A 23,022-nucleotide genomic window follows, 5' to 3' on the forward strand; every position below is an offset into this window, starting at 1 on the left:
CATCTGGGGCCTGCTCTCCCCTTGAGGAAAAATCCTGTAGCTCGTCCCGGTGACAGCAGGAGCTCCACCACCTGCCGGCGCGGAGAGCCGCGAGAGCTTGCTTCTGCTCTGGGAGCGAGAGTGAAGCTCATTGGCTCGCAGAGATGAGTGACAGGCCCCGAGCCAATGAAAGGCCAAACTCGCCGAGGCGCCTAGGACGGCTGCTTCCTGTGGGGCCTGAGTCCCTCTCATGCGGGTCGAGAGCCGCGGCCGTCCCGGGCCGAGAGGAATGGCGGGGTGCACGCGTCGCCGCGGTCGCTCCACGCCAGCTCTGCAGCTCGGATTCTAACCCAAGCTCCGCGGCCCCGTCCGGCCCACCTCTGCCTCGGGCCTGCGCCCTCCGGAGGTTGCCCGACCTCACACCCGAGGCTGCAGCGGCCCAGCGCAGGCTCTAGGGCCGGGTCGACCTCGATCGGACGGAACGCGCTGCGGACGGGACGGGCGGCGGGCGGGACTGCGGATAAAGAGTTGCGTACGGAGGTGAGCACCGCCTTGCCGCTGCCCGCCCCTGGCGGTGACGTCACCGCCCTCGCCGGCGATTGGCCCGGGGAGGCTGCGGCAGCCAATGGGCGCCTGGCCCGGCCCACTGCTCTTCAAACCTTTCCTCCGCGGCGGCGCGCCCCCGGGTCCCGGGCGGCTACCCTGCATCCCCGCTTTTCCTCCCTCGTGACTGCGGGTCGGGAGGAGCTGCCCGAGGAGGGTGGAGGGCACAGGGTCCAGATCAAAGGTCAGAGGCCCCCTTGGGTTGGGACTGGGCACGGAAGAGGTTAGGAGCCCAGGTACGGGTCAAGGAGCTTTGCAGGGACCGTGAATGGAAAAAGCGGTGTTGCTTTTGTAACCGCGGACGCGGGACTGGATGTTTGTCTCTCCATTTACGTGTGAGCTCTCTGGGTGCAGCCAGCCGTCTCTCTCATCCGCCCAAAGGACGGCATCAGTAAAGCTTGTAGAACGAATAAGTGACTAGGTGAGGTCCAGCTGAAATTGTGTATAGGTCTCTTGAGAACTAGTAAGTACCACTGGACTTTCTAAAATCAACTCTAAGCCCTGCATTAGTAAGCCAGGACTTAACCTTGTGCCCGTCGTGGTATGGGCCAGACCTGAACCGTTTATTTCCATCTGTTCCACACGGTTCTACAGGGTACGTGCAGGCGGCGCCCTCTCCTGTCCCGTGCCTTTGTAAAACTGAAGAAACTGAGTTGCATTCAGAAAGTTTAAGTGATGGACCAAGGACACGGGCACCGCTCCCTGCAGAGGGAAACACGTGAACCCTGGGGCTGGCCGAGCCGCACAGGGCGCTGTCTCCCAAACGCTCTGTTTTGCCCTGGTGGGAAGAGCACTGTTGTATGGAGTCGGTGGGCCTCGATTTCAGTCCTCTGCCCCTCTTGGTCCTAAGTCGTGTGATTGTGGGAGGGTTACTTTCTCTAGGAGTCTCTTCTGTCAAATGGCGGTAATTCTGGTTCCCAAGATGACATGGGATAATGAGCCTGACACTGGGAGCTGGAGGTGCTCAGATCCTAGGACAACGCCTAAGGGAGAGGACACTTAAGTACCTGGGGCCCAGTCTGTGGGGCAATGAGCTTCCCTGAGCTAAAGGGAAGACAGGGCAAGTGTCCCCATTCTAGGCGGCCCAGAATCTTCCTCAGTCTGGTGGGATCCCTAACCCGGTTCCGCCTCCCACCCCATTCAAGTGGCGGCCAGCAGAGGGCGCGGCCCGAGCATGGCCGAGGAGCGCCGGGGGTCCTGGTTCGGCTTCGGTTTCTGTGGCTTCGGGCAGGCGCTGGGCTCGGGGCGCGGGCGGCAGGTGCACAGCCCCGAGCCGCTGGCGACACCGGACCCGGGCGCCGACGTCTGCCGCGTGAGCGCCAGCTGGAGCTACACCGCCGTCGTGACCCGTGAGCGCCCCTCTCCGCCCCACTTCCGCCCTCGCCCAGGGTGCGTGGCCTGGCCGCCCCCCAACCAGCCCTCCGCTCCCGCAGGTGGAGGCCAACTGCAACTTTCGGGCGCCGCCGGCGGCGCGGCGGGCGGCTGCAGGGACGCGTGGGCCTCGGAGGCGCTCCTCGTGGTGCTGCGCGCCGGGCCGGCAGTCGGGCCCGGGCCGGAGCTGCAGGCCTGGGCGCCGGATTCGGCGCTGCGCGGGGAGCCCCTGTGGACTCATACGCTGGTGCCGGAGGCCGGGCGGGAAGACGCCGCGGGCGGGAAGCCCCAGGCCCGGGCGCTGCCCCTGCTGCCCGGCGCGCGCGCCTACGTGAGTCCGCGGCCGCCCTTCTACCGGCCTCTGGCCCCGGAGCTGCGGGCGCGCCGGCTGGAGCTGGGCGGCGAGCACGCCTTGCTGCTGGACGAGGCGGGCCAGGTGTTCTCCTGGGGCCAGGGCAGGTGAGAGGGGCGTGGCCGCGTGGGGCCCGCGGGCGGGGGCGGGGCGGGGGTGGGGGCAATAAACCTGGTCCCGAGTGGGAGGTGAGCGTGGGAAGTGGCCGTCTGGGGACCCGTGCGTGTGACTGGGGCAGGAAGGGGTGGGGGACCCGCCTGGGCTCTCCCTCGCTCAGGCACGGACAGCTGGGCCACGGGACTCTGGAGGCCGCGCCGGAGCCGAGGCTGCTGGAGGCGCTGCAGGGCCTTCCCATGGCTGAGGTGGCCGCGGGTGGCTGGCACTCCGTGTGTGTGAGCGGTAAGTGACAGACTCAAGGTCTTCTAGGCTCCAAACCTTTTTCCCCCTCTTCCAGTGTGGGCGGGTGGTCCAGGTAGACCTCCTTCCAAGTTCATCCCATGTTAATCGGGCTGCGGTTCAGGACTCCTGGGCGCCTCTCAGATTCAGCCCTCTCTCTGCCCCACCATGATGCGCTCCCACCGGACTGTTGCCCTTGTCTTCTGTTGCTGGGCTCCCCGCCTCTCCCATCCCTCCCCGGGCTACCTTCCTAAAACACTCTGCAAGGGCGCAGGAAGGGGTGGGGGGCAGCTGAGCTGAGGAGAACGGACAAGAAAGGATGCAGGGGGTCAGGTGGCTGTGATGTGCGGCACACAGTGGCCCCACAGATGCGCACAGGGAGGAGGATGGGGGTGAGGGCGAGCCCAGAACAGAGACCCTCGTTTGGGATCCTATGTCCAGCGCCCTGGCAGACCACGCAGCTGCAGCTGTTTCCCAGGCTGGGAGCAGGTGGTCTTTGTAAGGGTCTGCACCTGGGGCTCTGGCTGGGTGCTTCTATCCCCGGGGGTGGAGGCAGCTTTAAAAAACATGTGCCTACACCACCAACCCCTAGTCTCCTGTCATGAGACTGGCTTCGCAGACAGATGTGAAAATGCGTGGGCTGGAGGTAAGGGAAGACAGGACTAGAAACAGCCAGATGGCAAGTCTCACACTTCAGGCTGGAAGAAGTTGGAAGTTTTGAGTTCGCGACAGTGTTCGGAGCACAGACACTGGAGACTGAGCTTCCTAGGTTCAGATCATCATTTTGCCCCTTCTGACCTTGGGCAGAGCACTTCACCTCTTCGTGCCCCCCGTTTTTTCATGAATAAAATAGGCATGTTGTCATATAGCTCTCTGTAGGGCTCTTCTGAGAATTAAATGGTTATATTTGAAAAGTGCTTAAAGTTCTGGCACCAAGTAAACACTTGATAAAAATTAGCTGCTGTCATGGGTAATTTTTACGAGAGAGGCAAGGAAGGTCAGAGCTTCCAGAAGAGGCCTCTGGTGGGGCCTGTGGTGGCCAGGGCTAAGCAAGGGGGTGTCGTGGGCTCAGTGGGTTTGAAAGGGAGGCCGTTGGGAATTCCAGGCATGCATTTCTGAAGCATGTGTGGTTGGGTGTTCCGCGAAAGGGAAGCTTATGTGAAGCGACTTCCCAAGGAGCTGGAGACCAAAGAGAAAGGCCCACAGGTCCAGCTTGACAAGAAACGGTTTACTAAGGGAGTTTCTGGACTCCTGTTGGGCGGCTGCAACAGGGCTTCCGGTCAGACCTGCTTTTATAGCCCTAGTGTCTGGGATTCCGTGCTGGGGGCCACCCAGGAGGAGAATGTTCAAGATTAGTTCTGTGTTGTCCCATTTCCAGAACAGATCCAAGGACCTCATGCTACCAGGGCGTTCTTAAGGGTTGTTACTTGATTTAAAAAGATTTAAAAGATCTAAATCTACTTGATTTAAAAAGATTTAAAAAGAGAAAGTGTGTTGGGGGCTGTTCTCAAGAAGACTTCATTCAGGTCTCCGAGCTGTCGTGGTGGCAGCTTTGTGCAAGATGGCGTTTGTTTGGTTCACACGTGGGAGGTGGGGAGGGGGCGGTTTAGCAACAAAGGGAAGAAGTGAAACTGGAAAGGAAGGTCCAGGAGACTGAAGAAAGGATGACAAGGACCGCATCTGAGGGGGAAGGGAGCCTATAAAACCAGAAAGCTGTGGGGCCCGCCGGAGGCACTGCCTTGTCGCCTTGGGCAAGGCATGCATTAGTCATCCCCGGGGAGCTGGTGGGTATACAAGGCATTTGGGTGGATTCAGGGGGGCTTAGGAGGGTGACGATGCACTTCACAGTCAGTTTAATGGGTCCCCTTTGTCTCTTTTTCAGAGACGGGGGATATTTATGTCTGGGGCTGGAATGAATCCGGGCAGCTGGCCCTGCCCACCAGGAGCCTGGCAGAGGATGGAAAGACTGTTGCCAGGGAAGGTGAGGGTCCATCTTCTTCACGTGTTTCTGTCCTTCCTGACCCCTGGCCACATGCCGGCCGAGACCTTGGAGTGCTTGGAAGGGACATGGGTCGTCCTTGGGACCCCAGGTCCCTCTGTGGGACTCCGGGCTCTGGGGAGGCCTGGGGTATGGCAGGGCTGTTGTCAGCGTCCGCAGTGCCCCCACCCCCCATGGCTAAGGTGTAGCCAGAGCTCCGCCTAGCCGTCACCATGCTCCCCACTGTCACTGCTTCTCTGAAGCCGGCAGGCCGCACGAAGGTGACTCCGACATGAGGAGAATGGTGGGGAGTGAGGATGGAGCCCCGGCCCCCTTCATAGCCATCCAGCCCTTCCCCGCTTTACTGGATCTGCCCCAGGGCGCGGAGGCAGCCCAGGCCAGCTGTGGCTCCCGGCACACGGCGGTGGTGACAAGTGAGTAGGGCAGGGCGGGCAGCCGGAAGTCCCTCTGCCTGTCCCGTAGCTGGCGCCGCAGAGAAGGCTGTGATCCCCTCAGAAACCTGTACTTGAGGTGTCTCCGACAAGCACTGAGTGGCCGCCTCCCTCCACGAAAACAGCCCCAACCTCTGGGGCTTGGACAGGTGCCCCCCAGCTGTCCGGCCGCGGAGGCCCCTCCTCTTGCGGGGAGGCTGGTATCGGTGGCCGTTCGGTCTGAGCACGGGGCCTGCCCGGTCCAGCTGCTAAGACCCCTGAGCCGCTGTGAGAGGGCAGGCCCATCCGCTGGCATACGGGAAGGTAAACCTCTTGCACCCGATCCTTTCCCGCCCCGGCCGCGACTGCGCGGAGACCGTTGTTGGAGAAGGTGCTGTGCTCTGCCAGGCAGAGCTCGGGACACTTGGAAGGTGCTGGCTGGGGACTGTGGCAGGCCACGCTAGACAGCTGCCTTGTGACCGCCCCTTACTGTCCTTCTGGTTGTAGGAACTGGGGAGCTCTACACCTGGGGCTGGGGTAAGTAAGAGGTTTGCTTGTGTGACGCTTAAGCCAGGGGAGGAAGGGACCAGGGCATAGAGGGCCTGAGCCCTGGGACGTCTGGGACGGAAGTGCTGCGGGCCCTGGTCTAGAACAGAGCCTGGCACTCGGAGTCCGAGTCCACACAGGAGCGAAGCGGATGTTCGTGCTTCCTGTGGGTCTTTCTGAAGAATTGTCTTGAGGGAAAACTTAGGCGGCAGCATTTAGGACATATCTGTTGGTCTGGCACTGGGGAGGAAAAAAAGTTAAAAATCTGTGTTCTGAGTGTCTGGAGTTCGGAGCAGAGAAGCTGGAACATCGTCTTGCCTGGTGTGGTTGGTGGCAGCCGCCTCTTGGGGACCTGGGGGTGGGGGGGTCCTGCCGGTCCCGGAGGCTCTGTGGCACTGGGCTCCTGAATTACCAGAGCAGACCGCCCAGAGTGGTGGGTTAACCCTGCACTTTGCGGGGCAGCCTGAGTTTTTCCCTCCCTTCCTGGAGGGCAAGAGCCCCAAGGCCCAGAGGAGAGGAGGGCCAAGGGGCTCCCTTCACTTTAGGTAAATATGGACAGCTTGGCCACCAGGACACGACCAGCTTGGATCGGCCCCGCCGTGTGGAATATTTTGTAGATAAGCGACTGCAAGTCAGGGCCGTGAGCTGTGGGCTCTGGAACACCTACGTGTACGCTGTGGAGAAACAGGAGAGCGGACAGCCGTAGCCACGGGTGTGAAGTGCGCGCGCGCTAGAGTAGATGGTACACTTACACCCGTGAAGCACCCCCGAGCCAAGGAAACCACTGCCGGACCCCCAGATGCCCCCCATTTGCCCTCCCTGCCACAGCCCTCCTGCCCTGCCCTAGAGCCCCGTCTTCAACTTCGTCCTCATGTTGAACACGCCTAAAGAGCTTTGGAAGGGCATGGCCAAGGCCAGCAGGGCAGACACCGTGAAATCCAAAGGTCTGGGGCGGGGAGCCTGGGGGTGTGGGCAGATCGCCAAGCTCCCCCAGCTGACCCGGGGTGATTTGAGGTCGTGTGGAGATTGGGGACCAGCAGGGGTCGTCTTGGTCATCTTTCCTCACCTGTTTTCATTTAGGATTGTACCACTGCGTCCGTATTCGGTAGAGTTTAGTTTGTTTGCTTTGGATTTTATGTGACTGGAGTCCCTCTGTGGCTGTCCCTTTGTGTCATGTTTCTTCTTTCACCACCGTATGATCCGTCCGTGTTGTGCTCTGCAGTCCATTCATTTTTACTGTCCTGCCGTGTTCCATCGTGTGAATATACCTCATTGTATATTCTTCTGTTGGTGGTCATTTTTCCTTTTATTGAGTTAAAATACACATAAAAGGGGCACCTGGGTGGCTCAGTGGGTTAAGCCTCTGCCTTCAGCTCAGGTCATAATCCCAGGGTCCTGGGATCGAGCCCCACATCGGGCTCCCTGCTCAGCGGGGAGCCTGCTTCCCCCGCTCTCACTGCCTGTCTCTCTGGCTGCTTTGATCTGTCAAATCTTTAAAAAATAAAATAAAGTACACATAAAAAAATATACCGTCTTAACCATTTTTCAGTGTGTGTCTCAGTATTAAATTCCCATTGATGTGCAACTACCGCCGCCATTAACCCCAGGGACTCTTCTCATCTTGCACAACTTGTTACCTGTTAAACAGCCACTCCCCACCCACTACCTCTGGCCAACACCATGGTACCTTCTGTCTTTCTGATTTTGACTGTTCTGAATCATCATTCTTGTCACTAGCTTATGTCACTTAGCCGAAGGCCCTCAGGGTTCATCTGTGTTGTAGCAGATTCCAGAATTTCCATCACAGCACTGACCACATTGTTTATCCATTCACTGGTTGATGGGTACTGGCTTGCTTCCAGGTTTTAGCTGCTGTGAATGATGCTATGAATCTAGGTGTGCAGATGTTTCTTTGAGACCCTGTTTCCTGTTCTTTTGGTTATATATTCCGAAGTGGAATTTCTAGGTGATCTGGTAATTCTATTTTTATTTTTACCTTTTTTTTTTTTTTTTAAAGATTTTATTTATTTATTTGACAGAGAGAGGATCCCAAGTAGGCAGAGAGGCAGGCGGTGGGGTGCAGGGAAGCAGGCTCCCTGCTGAGCAGAGTGCCCGATACGGGGCTCGATCCCGGGACCCTGAGACCATGACCCAAGCTGAAGGTAGAGGCTTTAACCCACGAAGCCACCCCCACGCCCGGTAATTCTATTTTTAATTTGTTGATGAGCCTACGTACTGTATTCCATGGAGGCTGTACCGTATTTAATTCCTACAACAGTGTATAAGGTTCCAATTTTACCATAGCCTCACCTAATACTGGTTGTCTGTTTTTCTCCATAATGACCATCCTAATGGGTCTAAGATGCTATTTCCCTGTGGTATAAATCTGCATTTCCCTAATGTTTAGTGATGTCGAGTTCTTTCCATGTGCTCATTGGCCATTCATAGATCTACTATGGAAAATGCCTATTCAAAGGTTTTGGCTGTTTTTTGAATTGTTTTTGTTGTCGAGTATTTATTTATTTATTTATTTATTTATTCATTCATTTATTCATTTATTTATTTAACAGAGAGAAATCACAAGTAGACGGAGAGGCAGGCAGAGAGAGAGAGAGGGAAGCAGGCTCCCTGCTGAGCAGAGAGCCCGATGCGGGACTCGATCCCAGGACCCCGAGATCATGACCTGAGCCGAAGGCAGCGGCTTAACCCACTGAGCCACCCAGGTGCCCCATTTTGTTGTCGAGTTTTAAGAGTTCCATATGTGTTCTGTATATTAAATCTTCATCAGATATGTGATTTTGAAATATTTTGTCTTGTGGATTGCCTTTTTATTTATTTATTTATTTATTTATTTATTTATTTGACAGACAGAGATCACAAGTAGGCAGAGAGGCAGACAGAGAGAGAGGAAGGGAAGCAGGTTCCCTGCCGACCAGAGAGCCCGACGCGGGGCTTTATCTCAGGACCCTGGGATAGTGACCTGAACTGAAGGCACAGGCTTCAACCCACTGAGCCACCCAGGCGCCCCAATGTGGATTGCCTTTTTACTCTGTTAACAGGGTCTCTTGATATAAGCAACAAATAAAACACTTTAATTTTCATGAAGTTCAACTTGTTTTTCCTTTGTCATCTGTGCTTTTGGTGTCCTATTAAAGGAGTCATTGCCAAATCCAACGTCATGAGGCTTTTGTCCTATGTTTTCTCTCAAGAGTTTTGTTGTTTTAGGTCCTACATTTAGATCCTTGACCTACTATGAGGTAATTTACATATATGATATTAGTTAAGGGTCCAACTTTGTTCTTTTGTGTGTGATTGTCCAGTTTTCTGTGCAGCATTTGTTGAAAAGACTGTTCTGTTCCTCCTGAATGGTCGTGGCACCCTTGTCACAAATCATCTGACCACATATGCAACGGTTTATTTCTGGCTCTCTGCTCTGTTCCATCAGTCTGTATGTCTGTCCTTATGCCCATGCCACACTGTTTGATTACTGAAGCTTTTCTAGTAGGTTTCAAAATCAGGAAGTGTTGGGCACCTGGGTGGCTCAGTGGGTTAAGCCCCTGCCTTCGGCTCAGGTCATGATCTCAGGGTTCTGGGATTGAGCCCCACATCGGGCTCCCTGCTCAGCGGGGAAACTGCTTCCTCCTCTCTCTCTGCCTGCCTCGCTGCCTACTTGTGATCTCTGTCTGTCAAATAAATAAAATCTTTAAAAAAAATAAAATCAGGAAGTGTGAGTCCTCTAGTTTTGTTTTTCTTTTTCAAGAATATTTTGGCTATTTGGGGTCCCTTGAGATTGCCTATGAATTTTAGGGTGGGTTTTTCTATTTCTGCAAAAAAAAAAAAAAAGTCATTGGGATTTCAATAGGGATCATATTGAATCTATAGATCACTTTGGGTAGTGTTGGTATCAATAATATTATGTCTTCCAATCCATGAACATGGGATGTATTTCTATTTTCCATTTATTTATGTTTTTAATTGTTTTCAGCAACATTTTATAGTTTTCATTGTACATGTCTTTTACCTTGGCTAATTCCTAAGTATTTTATTCTTTCTGATTTTATTGTAAATGGAATTATTTTTATAATTTCCTTTTCATATTGTACATTATTTGCCTATAGAAATGCATCTTTTTTTAAAAAAGATTTTATTTATTTATTTGAGGGACAGAGAGAGAGAGAGCAAGCATTAGAGTAGAGAGGTCAGCAGGAGAAGCAGACTCCCTGCTGAGCAAGGAGCCCAATGTGGGACTCGATCCCGGGACTCCAGGATCACGACCCGAGCCAAAGCCAGTTGCTTAACCAACTGAGCCACCCAGGCGCCCAGAAATGCATCTTTTTTTGTGTATACTGACTTTGTATCCTCCTCCTCTGCTGAATTCATTTACTCCAACAGTTTCTTTGTGGATGCCAGGATTTTCTATTATGTAAGGTCATAGTCTCCACAGACAGATGGTTTTACTTCTTTTCTTCCAATATGAATACTACTTATTTTGTTGCCTCATGGCTCTGACTAGGACTTCCAGTATTGTGCTAGATAGAAGTGGTGAGAATGGGCGTCCTAGTCTCGTTCCTGAACTTAGAGGAAACGTTTTCAGTGTTTCACCATTCAGTATTATGTTTGCTTTGGGTTTTCTCTATATAGTTTTTATTATGGGGAACTATTTTCCTTCCTATTTTATTGAGTGTTTGTATCATGAAAGGGTGTTGAATTTTGTCAGATGCTTTCTCTGTATTGATTGAAGTGATCATGTGGGTTTTTTTCCCCTTCATATTGTTCATGTGGTGTATTACATCGATCGTTCTGGTACTCCAATAATAAATCCCCTTTGGTTATGGTGTATAATCCTTTTAAAATGCTGCTCAGTTCTGTTTGCTTGTATTTTGCTGAGGAGTTTTGCATCCATGTTCAAAAGGGATATTGGTCTGTAGTTACCTTGTCTTGTTTTGTCTGGCTTTGATGTCATTGTTATGCTAGCTTCATAGAACGAGTTGGGAAGCATTCTCCCCTCTTAAATATTTTGGAAAAATTTGAGAAGTACTGGTAGTAGTTCTTTAAATGTTTGGTAGAATTCACCAGGGAAGTCTTCAGGTCCTGGGCTTTTCTTCGTTGGGTGATTTTTGATTACTGATTTAATCTTCTTACTAGTTATAGTAAGTTATAGTAATTCAGATTGTCTATTTCTTCGTGATTTAGTCTCTATAGGTTTTGTGTTTCTAAGAGTTTCCTCATTTCATTGAGGTGATCCAATTTGTTAGCGTACAATTTTTCATAGTACTCTTAAAATCTCGTTCATTTCTGTAGAATCAGTGGTAATGTCCCCACTTTCATTTCTGAGTTTAGTCATTTGAGTCTTCTTTTTCCCTGAGTCCGTCCAGCTAAAAGTTTGTCAATATTATTCATCTTTTTGGAGAACCAGCTTTTGGTTCCATTGGTTTTTCCCTGTTGTTTTTCTTTTCTCAATTCATTTATCTGTGCTGTGCTCTTTACTATTTCCTTCCTTCTGCTTGCTTTGGCTTCAGTTCTCTCTCTCTCTCTTTTTTTTTTCTAGTTAAGTTTAATTAGATTGTTGACTTCAGATCTTTCTTGTTTTTAGTTTTTATTTTTAAAGGTTTTATTTACTTATTTCTATTTTTTTTAATTAATTTATTTATTTGACAGACAGAACATAAGTAGGCAGAGAGGCAAGCAGAGAGAAAGGAGGAAGCAGGCTCTCCATGGAGCTCAGAGCCTGATGCGGGGCTCGATCCCAGGACCCTGGGATCATGACCTGAGCCAAAGGCAGAGGCTTAACCCACTGAGACACCCAGGCTCCCCTCTTTCTTGTTTTTTTTTTTTTTTTTTTTTTTAAAGATTTTATTTATTTATTTGACAGACAGAGATCACAAGTAGGCAGAGAGGCAGGCAGAGAGAGAGGAGAAAGCAGGCTCCCTGCTGAGCAGAGAGCCCGATGTGGGACTCGATCCCAGGACCCTGAGATCATGACCTGAGCCGAAGGCAGCGGCTTAACCCACTGAGCCACCCAGGCGCCCCCCTCTTTCTTGTTTTTAAATGGGAGCATTTAAAGCTGTAAATCCTCTCAGCACCACTTTTTCTGTGGCCCGTGAGTTTTGGAATATTGTGTTTCATTTTCATTAGTCTCTGTATTCTAATTTACCCCGTGATTTTTTCTTCGATCCATTGGTTGCTTGAAATGTATCGTTTGATTTCCACAATATTGTGAATTTTCATTTTTCTTTGTACTGATTTCTAATTTCATCCTGCTGTGGTCAGAGAAGATGCGGTGTATGATATCTTTATTTTTATTAAGTTTTTAACTTTAACTCCAACTCCCACTTTAACTCCAACTCCAACTTTAACTCCATAGTTAACACACCCGAACACAGTTTCGGGTGTTCAGTGTGGTGACTGAGCGATTCCATCCATTACTTGTGCTGGTCCTGATACCTGATAGGCGCACTCTTAATCCCCTTCACCTGTTGCACACCCACCTCCCGCCCCCCATGATAACCACTTGTTTGCTTGTTCTCTACAGTTAAGAGTCACTTTCTTGGTTTTTTTTTTTTTTTTTTTTCTTTTGGCTCTTTTGTTTCTTAAAATCCACATATGAGTGAATCCTGTGGGATCTGTCTTCCTCTGAAGGACTTAGGTCACTTAGCCTGATGCTGTCTAGCTCCATCCACGTTGTAGCACATGGCAGGATTTCATTCTTTTCATGGCTGAGTAATATTCCATTCCATATACCCCCCCCCCAGTCTTCTTTATCCATTCATCTATCATTGGACCCTCGGGCTTTTGTAAATAATGCCGCTGTACACATAGGGGTGCATATATCCCTTTAAATTCATGTTTTTATATTTTTGGGGTAAAGACTCAGTAAGGTAGTTCTATTTTTAACTTTTTGAGGACGGTCTCTTTTCCACAGTGGCCGCACCAATGGAGGGGCTCCTTTTTCACCACACCCTCGCCAACACTTGCTGTTTCTTGTCTTTTTGATTCCAGCCGTGCCGGCGGAGTGAGGGGATCTCTCGTTATGGTCATGGCTTGCGTCTCCCTGATGCTGAATGATGTCGAGCATCTTCTCGTGCGTCTGCTGGCCATGTGTGTGTCGTCTTCGGAGGTAGGTCGTCCTTTAGTTTCGTTGCTCGTTTCCTTCATTGTGTGGAAGCTTTTTATTTTAGTGAAGGTAGTTTGTGTTTGCCTTCATGTCCCTTGCCTCAGGAGGCGTCTCTAGAAAAGCCATTGCTACGGTGTGAGGGCATCACTGCCTGTGCTCCCTTCTAGGATTCTTATAGTTTCTGAGATTGAGATCTTTAATCCAGTTTGCATTTATTTTTGTGTGTGGTGAAGGGGAGGGGTCCAGCGCTGTTGTCATGTTGTTGTATGTTTCTGTCCAGTTTTCCCATCACCGTTTGTTGATGAGAATTTTTCCCATTGGACATTCTTTGCTGCTTTGTCAAAGAGTAACTGACCGTATCATTGTGGGTTTATTTCTGGGCTTTCCATTCCATTCCATTAGCCTACGTGTCTGTTTTTGTGCCAGGACTGTACTTCGGACTACCGCAGCTTCGTGAGATAACCTGACGTCTGGGATTGTGATACCCCTGGTCTGGGTTTGGTTTTCTTTCTTTTTTTTTTTTTTTAAAGATTTTATTTATTTATTTGGTAGAGAGAGATCACAAGTAGGTAGAGAGGCAGGCAGAGAAAGAGAGAGAGATGCAAGCAGGCTCCCTGCTGAGCAGAGAGCCTGATGAGGGACTCGATCCCAGGACCCTGAGATCATGACCTGAGCCGAAGGCAGCGGCTTAACCCACTGAGCCACCCAGGCGCCCTGGGTTTGGTTTTCAAGATTGCTCTGGCTAGCCAGGGTCTTTTGTGGTCCCGTGCAAACTTTAGGCTTGTTCCAGCTCTGTGAGAAATACTGTTGGTATTTTGGTAGGAATGGCTGTGTGTGAGATCTTTGAGTATTAATTGGTGGCCCGATACATGGTGTGTTGTGGCCACTGTCCGTGTGCACCTGAGAAGGCGTGTGCTGCTCCTGGGCGGGGGACCGTGCCCGTGTCTGTCAGATCTAGTTGGTTTACGGTGCCGCCAAGTCCTCTGTTTCCTGCTGTCTGGTTGTTCTGTCCATGACCGTGGGCGGGGGATTGAAGTCTCCGAAGTTACTGTAGAGCTGTTTCTCCCACGATCATCCGGGAAGAGAGGAACAAATGAAACCAGAAGTAACCAGAGAGAGAGAGACAAACCACAAGAGACTTAATCTTAGGAAACAAACTGAGGGTTGCTGGAGGGGAGGGGGACAGGGAGTGGGGTAGGCAGGGGAGGGGCACTGGGGAGCACGGGTGTTGCGATGAGCGCTGGGTGTTCTAGAAGCCTGATGAGTCACGGACCTGTACCCCTGCAACAGATAATACGTCATGGATTGATAAAAAACCTGTTTTTCCATTCAATTCTGTCAGTTTTTGCTTCACATATTTTGATGGTCTGTCATTAGGTGTGAAAATGCTTGTAATTGTTATGTTTTCTTGCTGTATGGAGTCCTTTATTATGTAATGTTCTTTTCTGAGTCCTGTACCTTTGTGATGGCAGGTCCAGTCTGTCTGATACGGGCAGAGCTCCCGCCCTCTCGCGTCCGTTTGCCTGGAGCAGCTCCTTCCGTCTAGTCACCGTCGTGCTTGTCTTGGACCTTAAGTGAGTCCCTTGTACCCAGCGTACAGCTGGACGTATGCTTTTATCCATATGCCAATTGCTGTCTTTTTTTTTTTTTTAAGATTTTATTTGAGAGAGAAAGCAAGAGCGAGGGGGAGGGGCAGACGGATGAGCAGGCTCCCCACTGAGCTGGGAGGCCCAAGAGGGACTCCATCCCAGGACCCTGAGATCATGACCCGAGCCAAGGCAGATGTCAAGCAACTGAGCCACCCAGACGCCCTGCAATCACTGTCTTTTGATTAGAGAATTTAACCTATTTCCACTGAAATTACTGATGACGAGGGACTGACGCCTGTCATTGTGCTATTGGTCTTCTGTCCACGCTATCACTTTCTTGTCCCTTATTTCCCGCATTCCTTCTTTTGTGTTTAGGGTGATTTAAAAAATATATATTTATTTGACAGAAAGAGACACAGCAAGAGAGGGAACATGAGCAGGGGGAGCGGGGGAGGGGGAAGCAGGCTCCCTGCTCAGCAGGGAGCCCGATTCGGGCCTCAATCCTAGGACCCCGATGTGGGTCTCGATCCCAGGACCCTGGGACCATGACCTGAGCTGAAGGCACCTGAGCCACCCAGGTGCCCCTAGGGTGATTTTTTTGTAGTGAAATGTTTAAATCTCTTCTTCATGTCCTTTTATGTGACTTTATAGCTATTTCTTCGGTGGCTCCTGTGGGGATTACATTTAATATCAAAATTGCAACATTCTAATTTGAATTTATAGCAACTTAACTTTAGTAACATAGAAGAACTCTGCTCCTTTATAGTTCTGTCCCCACTGCTTTGTCTTCAGTGTCCTAAGATTACATCTTTATACAACATGTGCTTAGAACATAAGGTAATAATTCTTTTAGATGCATTAGTCTCCTAAATCCTGTAGAAAATAAGATTTGGAGTTAACAAACTGAAGGTACAGTGAAACTACCTTTCACATTAATAATTGTTTTTCTTGAGGTGCCTGGGTGGCTCAGTGGGTTAAGGCCTCTGCCTTCAGTTCGGGTCATGATCTCAGGGTCCTGAGATCGAGCCCTGCATTGGGCTCCCTGCTCGGCGGGGAGCCTGCTTCTCCCTCTCCCACCCCTGTTGCTTGTGTTCCCTCTCCGTCTGTCTCTTTCTCTCTCTGTCAAACAAATAAATTAAATCTTTATTTTAAAAAAAGAAGGAGGGGCGCCTGGGTGGCTCAGTTGGTTAAGCGACTGCCTTCAGCTCAGGTCATGATCCTGGAGTCCTGGGATCGAGTCCCGCATCAGACTCCCTGCTCGGCAGAGTCTGCTTCTCCTGCTGACCTCTGTCCTCGTGCTCACTCTCTATCTCTCTCTCTCTCAAATAAATAAATAAAATCATTTTTAAAAAATTAAAAAGAAGAAGAAGAAGAAGAAGAAGAAGAAGAAGACTGTTGTTTTAAAGTCTGCCCGGGGCACCTGGGTGGCGTAGTCTGTTAAGCATCTGCCTTCGGCTCATGGTCTCCGAGTCCTGGGATTGAACCCCGCATCAGGCTCCCCGCTCAGTGGGGAGTCTTCCTCTCCCTCTAACCCTCTTCCCTGCTCCTTCTCTCTCAAGTAAATAAATAATCTTTTTTTAAAAAATAGACTTTGTCAAATATGCCTGCCATTAAGCTTTTCAGGGACAGAGCCTTTATTTTTTTCCTTTGATTGGCCGTATTTCCCTATTTCTCTGTGTACCTTGTGACTTCTTGTTGAGCCTGTGCTAACTCTGAAAGTTGGATTCTTCCCCCTTTCCAAGGACTGCTTTTTTTTGTTATTTTTGTTTTCTTTTTGATGTAAGCGGTTTCTGTACCAGGAATCAGCCTGAGGTGTAAACTTTGTCTTCTTATGTCTTTTCTAAGCCTTTGTTGGGCTTGGCCATCCCTTTCTGGTTTTCCCCACATATGCAGAAGTTTTGGAATATGCCAGGCTTTTTTTTTTTTTTTTTTAAGATGTATTTGTTATTTGAGAGAGAGTGCGCTTGTGTGGTGGCAGGGGAGGGGCAGAGAGAGAAGGAGAGAGGATCTCAAGCAGACCCCCTGCTGAGGGTGCTCCCCCCCCGCCCCCATCGTGGGCTCCGTCTCATGACCCTGAGATCACCCACGACCTGAGCCGAAATCGAAGAGTCTGACCTTCAACTGACCGCATCACCCAGACGCCCCCAGTGTGCCTGTCTTTAATGTCTGGCTCCCCCCTGAAAGGCGAAAAGTGAGAAATGAAGGGGGAACTGAAAGGCACGGACCCTTTAAATCTCCTGGAAGGCGCTTGAACCAGAGTGGGGACAGGCTTGGAACAGTACGGGGACATGCCATGACCCTGGCTGCCTGTCTCTCTGCGCCTCTGCGATCAGAGCAGCAGCCGAGCTCAGACGCCTGCTGTCTGGAGGGCAGGTTCCTTTCTCCCGCCCTGACTCTCAGAAGCTGTGTGCCGGCTGCCTGGGGAGGATGTGGACGGCTGCTGCGGGGTGGTGGGGGTGGGGGCAGGCTGCTGCCCCAAGTTCATCACCATTTTCACCATCCAAGCCTTCCCCTGCAGGCGGCAGGCCTTCAGCAAACTCGAGTTCCCCAACAGTTACACCCAACTGCTGAGTAGCGCCATCGTGTCTAGGGCCGGAGGCGGGGACGTCCGACTCGGCCCTTTCCCAGAATCTGCTCCCGTGGTCATTCTTGTTTCTGGTTGTTGATCACACACCGTGTGCATGTGTCCAAGTTCATCTGCAGAATATTCAGAGTAGAACTGGTGGCCGAGCTCTCTTTACCAGAGGACTGTGTAGCTCACCCCACCCCCGGCCCCCAGTGGGGTTCATAGTGGCTCAAACACCAGGCAGACAGGCAGCAGTTTCCGTTCAGGTTCCCCCAGTACTAGTGAGGTTGGGCAGCTTTTTATTTATTTATTGGCCGTGTGGAGTTTTTCTGTTTTAAAGTGCCTGTTTCGGCTTTCGTAGTGATTTGTGTTCTTCATGTATGTTAGGTACAAGTCCCTCATGGGTATGTGTGGAGACTGCTCTCTGCCCCGCTGGCTTTTCAGTCTGTATGGTACGTTTGGTTTCACTAGTTTGTGTTAAATGTTACTCTGTGCCCGGGAATGCTCGGCATGTTTTGCAAATAACTTACCTTGATCAACAGAAGTGCTTATTACCAGCTTTATCAGCATTTCCCTTTATGGTTAATGGGTGTGTGTGCACATATGTGATTGAAGAAATTTTGGGCACCTGGGTGGCTCAATCAGTCAGCGGCTGCTTTCCACTCAGGTCATGATCCCAGGGTCCTGGGATTGAGCCCCGCATCGGGCTCTCTGCTCAGCGGGAGCCTGCTTCTCCCTCTCCCTCTGCCTGCCTCTGCCTACTTGTGATCTCTCTGTCAAAAAATAAATAAAATCTTAAAAAAAGAAAAAATATTTTTCCTGATTGTGGTGTCTTTACTTATTTTCCCCGTGGTAAAATATACTTAAAATAAAATCTACCATTCAGCCATTTTTAAGTGTATAGTCCCGTGGTATTAGGTACATTCACATTGACTTTAATTCTCTCCTGAAATTCTATACCCATTTAACACTAAGTCCCCAACCCCAGCCACACACAGCCACCCCCAGCAACCGTCATTTTACCCTCTACCTGATCTGTATCTTTTTTCAGGCAGCTAAGCCTATGTCCACACCCAGTGACTAGAGGTGGCACCATGATCTTGTACCTGGGTTCTGTATGTATTCGTGTCTATTTCTAGACTTTCTGTTCTGATCTGCTGGTCCGTACCACATTACACTGTAGATGCACTATAGGATATATATATATATATATATATTTTTTTTTTTTTTTTTTAAAGATTTTATTTACTTATTTGACAGAGATCACAGGTAGGCAGAGAGGCAGGCAGAGCAAGATGGGGGGAAGCAGGCTCTCACACAGGGCTCGATCCCAGGACCCTGAGACCACAATCTGAGCCAAAGGCAGAGGCTTAACCCACTGAGCCCCCCCAGCACCCCAGGGTATTTTGTCCTGATAGGGCTTGCACCCCTCCCCCAGTTGTTTCCTTTGACTATTTTGGGGGTTTTTAAATATATTCCAGATACAGGTCTCTTTCATCAGATCCGTGACGTGCAAATACTCTGTCCTAGTTGGTGGTCCGCCTTTTCCATCTCTAACAGTATCTTGTGCAAAGCCAAGTCTTAAAAGCGGCTCGAGTCCGACTTGCCATTGTTTCCTTTTATGGATGTTTTTGATGTCCGAAGAACTCTGCCCAACAGAATACCATGAGAATTTTCTGTTCTAAAATAAACACTGGTTTAGACTTAGTGTTTAGATCTTTGATCTAAGTTTTGCCTTGGGAGGAGCGAGGCAAAGGAGAGCTGTTTGGCTGTGACCGTCCGGTGGTTCAGCAGCGTCTGCTGGGAACACGGCCCTGGCTTGCCTTCGCGCCTTCTCCGGGAACCATTTCACCACAGTTTTGTGGGTCTTTGTAGACTCACTGGTTTTTCTTGTCTTTTTTTTTTTTCTTTAAGATTTTATGTATTTATTTGACAGAGATCACAAGTAGGCAGAGAAGCAGGCAAAGAGAGAGGAGGAAGCAGGCTCCCGGCTGAGCAGAGAGCCCGTGCGAGACTTGATCCCAGGACCCTGAGATCACGACCTGAGCTGAAGGCAGAGGCTTAACCCACTGAGCCCCCCAGGCGCCCGCAGACTCACCGGTCTGTTCACTGACCTGCTTCCGTCCTTTCACCAATCAATGCTGCTTTGCCTTGGCTGCCGGAGCTGTAGAACTAGCCCCAAATTAGATGGGAGAGTCCTCCGAGTTGGTTCTTTTAAAAATTCTTAGGCTTTTCTAGTTTCTGTTTCTATACCCTAACATGTTTGTATCTACCAAAAACATTCCGCTGGGATTTTGAATGGCCCCGCCTTAGACATACAGATCTCTGGGGGAGAGCAGATGTTCCCCTCCAAGGGCATCGTGTATCTCCTCAGGCTTTTTCTCTTTCATCGGTATCCTGCAGCTTTCCGCAGAGGCTAATATGAGTTTTGTTTGATTTATACCTAGGTCTAGTTTGTTGTTTTGGAGTTATTTATGTGCTGTTTTCCAAATTTTAGTTTCCGATTGTTGATTGCTAGTGTTTCCAAATGAGGTTGATTTTGTAGGTTAACCTGGTGTTACACGGCCTTGCTAGACCAATGGGAGCGTTTTGTAGGTTCCTTGGAATCCATACACTCATGATGTCTGTGAATGAAGGTGGTTTAATGTCTTCTTTCCAGTCTGTGCGTCGTGTCTTTCTTCCTGCCGTATTGCACTGGTTCGGAGTTCCGGGATCGTATTCCACAGGTGTAGTGAGAGTAGACCGCTTGCTTGTGAGCTCCGGGGGAAGGCAGGCAGCCTTGAGTCATCCTGTGTTACCTGTGAGTTGACTTTGGTAGATGCCATTCATTAATCACGTAAAGAAACATTCTTTTTTTCCCTAATTTTCTGGAAGTTTTTAAAAATTTTAGGTATAAAGTTTATTTTCATTTAGTAAGTTTCTACAAGCTGTAAGCTTCTATGCTTGATTCTTTGAGCCTGCGGGAGAGTCTGTCCCTGCTCATTTACAGAGGACACTGGACTTAAAGGATGCGGTAGAAACCCCCCAGTGCGACCTCTAGTGGCCATTCTTTAGGACCTTTGCAACTCGGCATGCAGCCGTACCCATATTGGAGCTTTACTACAGGGACACAGTAACGGTACAGAGCTGGGTCACAAGGGAGACAAACACGGGCAAAGCCTGACAGAACCCATGTGCAGGCTTACTTGGGCTTCCTCCCTCACAGGAGGGGTCACCCAGAACCCACTCTTCCAGCAGTGAAAATACAGCAATGTCTGTGCAGGGCTTCTGCCCCCAGGAAGCCCATTTAGAGACTCAGCACACAATGTTTATGGGGGGCTATCGCATCGGCACCCTTTGCTTACCATATACGGAATTCCCAGCGGGGAAGCAGATGTTCAGCCTAGGACATAGTGCCCCACACAAGCAGTCTAGGCACATCGAGCCACCCCTAATGCTAGAGACTCTTTTGAGAGCCAAATTCCCGAATGCCAGCCAGAGGCTGACCTTGCAAGCATACATTTCTAAGCTGGCAGTCTCAGTCCTGCTATGCTAACTATTTTTTTCTTGTCTTTTTTTTTTTTTAAATTAACATATAATGTATTATTTGCCCGAGGGGTACAGGTCTGTGAATCATCAGGCTTAAACACTTCACAGCACTCACCATAGCATATGTACATCCTCCCCAATGTTCTGGAAGGTTTATTTTGTTTTGTTTTGTTTTTAGATTTTATTTATTTGATAGAGAGCACAGTGGGCAGAGGGGCTGGCAGAGGGAGAGGGAGAAGCAGGCTCCCTGCTGAGCAGGGAGCCTGATGTGGGGCTTGATCCCAGGACCCTGGGATCATGACCTGAGCCAAAGGCAACTGCTTAACCAACTGAGCCACCCAGGCACCCCGTTCTGGAAGTTTTTATCATGAATTTTGTCAAATGCTTTTCTGCATCAAATGATAGGATCGTGTGGATTTTCTTCTTTGGTTCATCAATATGGTAGATTACAGTGATAGAATTTGAAAATTATACTGTTTCCATACCGTGGAATTCACCGTGTTAAGCTACACAACCGAGTGGTTTTTAGTACATTCGCAATGGTGTGCAACAGCCATCGCCACAATCTAGTTTCAGAACATTCTCCTAAGCCCCCAAAGCAACCACTGCCCGTTACCGCTAGCCCCGATAAATGCTCTCCTTTCCTATTTCTATGAATTGCCTATTCTAGATGTTTCACATAAATGGGATCATACAATGTACGGCTTTCCGTGTCGGGGTTCTTTGACTTAGCACAGCATTTTCAAGGTTCGTCTGTGTTGTCGCATGTGTTCCTCCCACAGCTGCACAGTGTTGCGTGGATAGACTTCGTTTATCCTTGCGTCAGCTGATGAACAGTTGAATGATTTCTGCTTTTTTGCTGTTACGAATAATGTAAGCAGTCATATATGTATTTGTGTGCGGACATGTTCCAATCGGGTATCAATACCTAGGAGTGAGGGTTGCCTGGGTAGCCCAGTTAAATGTCTGACTTCAGCTTGGGTTCTGTTCTTGGGATCCCGAGTTCGAGACCTGCATCCCTGCCTCTGCCCCTGCCAAGCCTCGTGCTTGCTCGCTGTTGAATACCACCCCCCACCCCGAGCAGGGAGCCCAATGTAGGGCTCAATCCCAGCACCCTGAGATCATGACCTGAGCCGAAGGCAGAGGCTTTAACCCATTGAGCCACCCAGGTGCCTCATTTTTGTTCAGTTCAAAATATCTGTGAATCTCACTTGAAACTTTCTCTTTTTTTAAAGATTGTATTTGGACATTTTCTGAAAGGGTTTTTGGCTGCTGTGATTTAATTCCTTTCTGGTCAGAGAACATTTTGATCACTTAAATTTTTTAAAAATGTGGGATGCCCGGGTGGCTCTGGTGTCCATCCAACTCTTGCTTTTGGGTCAGATCGTGACCTCATGGGTTGAGATCGAGCCCCGCATTGGTCTCCACGCTCAAGGGGGTCTGCTTGGGGATTCTCCCTGTGCCCCTCTGCGCACACAGGCTCTTTAAAATTTTTTTTTAAATGTGCTATAGTTTATGACGCAGAATGTGGCCTATTTTGGTGACTATTCCATATGCACTTTACAAAAGAACGTGTTTTCTTTTTCTTTTTCCTTTTGTTTCTTTTGCGGTTGCTGGTTGGCGGTCTGCAATCAGGCCCAGCTGGTTATTGGTGGGATTAGTTTCTTCTAGAGCCTTGACTATTTTTAATCTGGTAGATTTGTCCATTTTTGCCTTTCAGTTCTGTCGGTTTTTGTTTTGTGTATGTTGACGGTTTTAGGTGCATAAACAGTGAGAACTGGGATGTCACTGAAAATGGCGTAGAACTCCTGGGCTCTGCCTTTCACAAGAGCAGCTGATGAACTGGCAGAAACTGGCAGAGTCCACTTTTTTTTTTTTTTAAAGATTTTATTTATTTATTTGACAGAGACACAGTGAGAGAGAGAACACAAGCAGAGAGAGGGAGAAGCAGGCTTCCCACCCGGCAGAGAGCCTGATACGGGGCTCGATCCGAGGACCTTGGGATCACGAGCCGAAGACAGACGCTTAATGACTGTGCCCCCCAGGTGCCCCACGGCAGAATCCACTTTTGAGAGCTCCAGAAATCGTCAAAACCTTCCAGCGACTAGAGGGAGAAGCTGATGCTTTGCAGGTAAGCGCGCTGACATCTTGCCTCGCCGGCCCGCCACACCTGACGTGGGGGCCAGTAACGAGGACAAGAGCTGGCGTTTTTGGTGCATGTTTGTGGCACCAGAGGGAGAAATAAAGTCCTTTTCAAAGAACTGTGACTGGATTTTGACCTCTGGCATTTCCCTGAAAGACTGGTGTAAGAACTGGCCTTCCTTTGCCAGAGTCCGTGTATAAGGCTCAGTGGCTCAGGCCAGAAGTATTTAAGGACACAAAATTGGCTGCAGCAGCTTGGACGAGGGCCGACAGCTGGGACAGGCAACAGACGTGCCAAAAAGCCTGGGAAGAGGGAAGTTGGGAAAGGAAGTACGTAGGTGAAGGCCTCTTAAAGCTCCCCCATGTACTGAGACCTGAGAAAGCTCGGTCCGCACGTAGGGCTGGCGTAGACGCTCAGAAAAGTTGA

General features: G+C 49.9%; 1 protein-coding gene across 5 annotated transcripts; it reads left to right on the forward strand.

Annotated features, from left to right (window-relative positions):
- Positions 1–6: 6 nt before the first annotated feature.
- Positions 7–22,404, forward strand: RCCD1 (RCC1 domain containing 1). Of its 5 annotated transcripts, XR_004286263.1 has the most exons (10): positions 7–519; positions 1,727–1,931; positions 2,016–2,412; positions 2,583–2,704; positions 4,584–4,682; positions 4,943–5,113; positions 5,618–5,647; positions 7,519–7,630; positions 12,656–12,773; positions 22,360–22,404. XR_004286263.1 is itself a non-coding variant. In XM_032345554.1 (8 exons), the coding sequence occupies exons 2-8, from the start codon at positions 1,757–1,759 to the stop codon at positions 6,360–6,362; spliced, it is 1,155 nt and encodes a 384-aa protein (XP_032201445.1). In that variant the 5' UTR covers positions 7–519; positions 1,727–1,756; the 3' UTR covers positions 6,363–6,986. The 5 variants fall into 5 exon arrangements, 2 of the variants coding, with proteins under 2 accessions (XP_032201445.1, XP_032201446.1); XR_004286264.1 differs by lacking the exon at positions 7,519–7,630; XR_004286265.1 differs by lacking the exons at positions 5,618–5,647; positions 7,519–7,630.
- The last annotated feature ends 618 nt before the right edge of the window (positions 22,405–23,022 follow it).

Source organism: Mustela erminea, chromosome 5 (genome assembly GCF_009829155.1).
Source record: "Mustela erminea isolate mMusErm1 chromosome 5, mMusErm1.Pri, whole genome shotgun sequence".
NCBI classification, from domain to species: domain Eukaryota; kingdom Metazoa; phylum Chordata; class Mammalia; order Carnivora; family Mustelidae; genus Mustela; species Mustela erminea.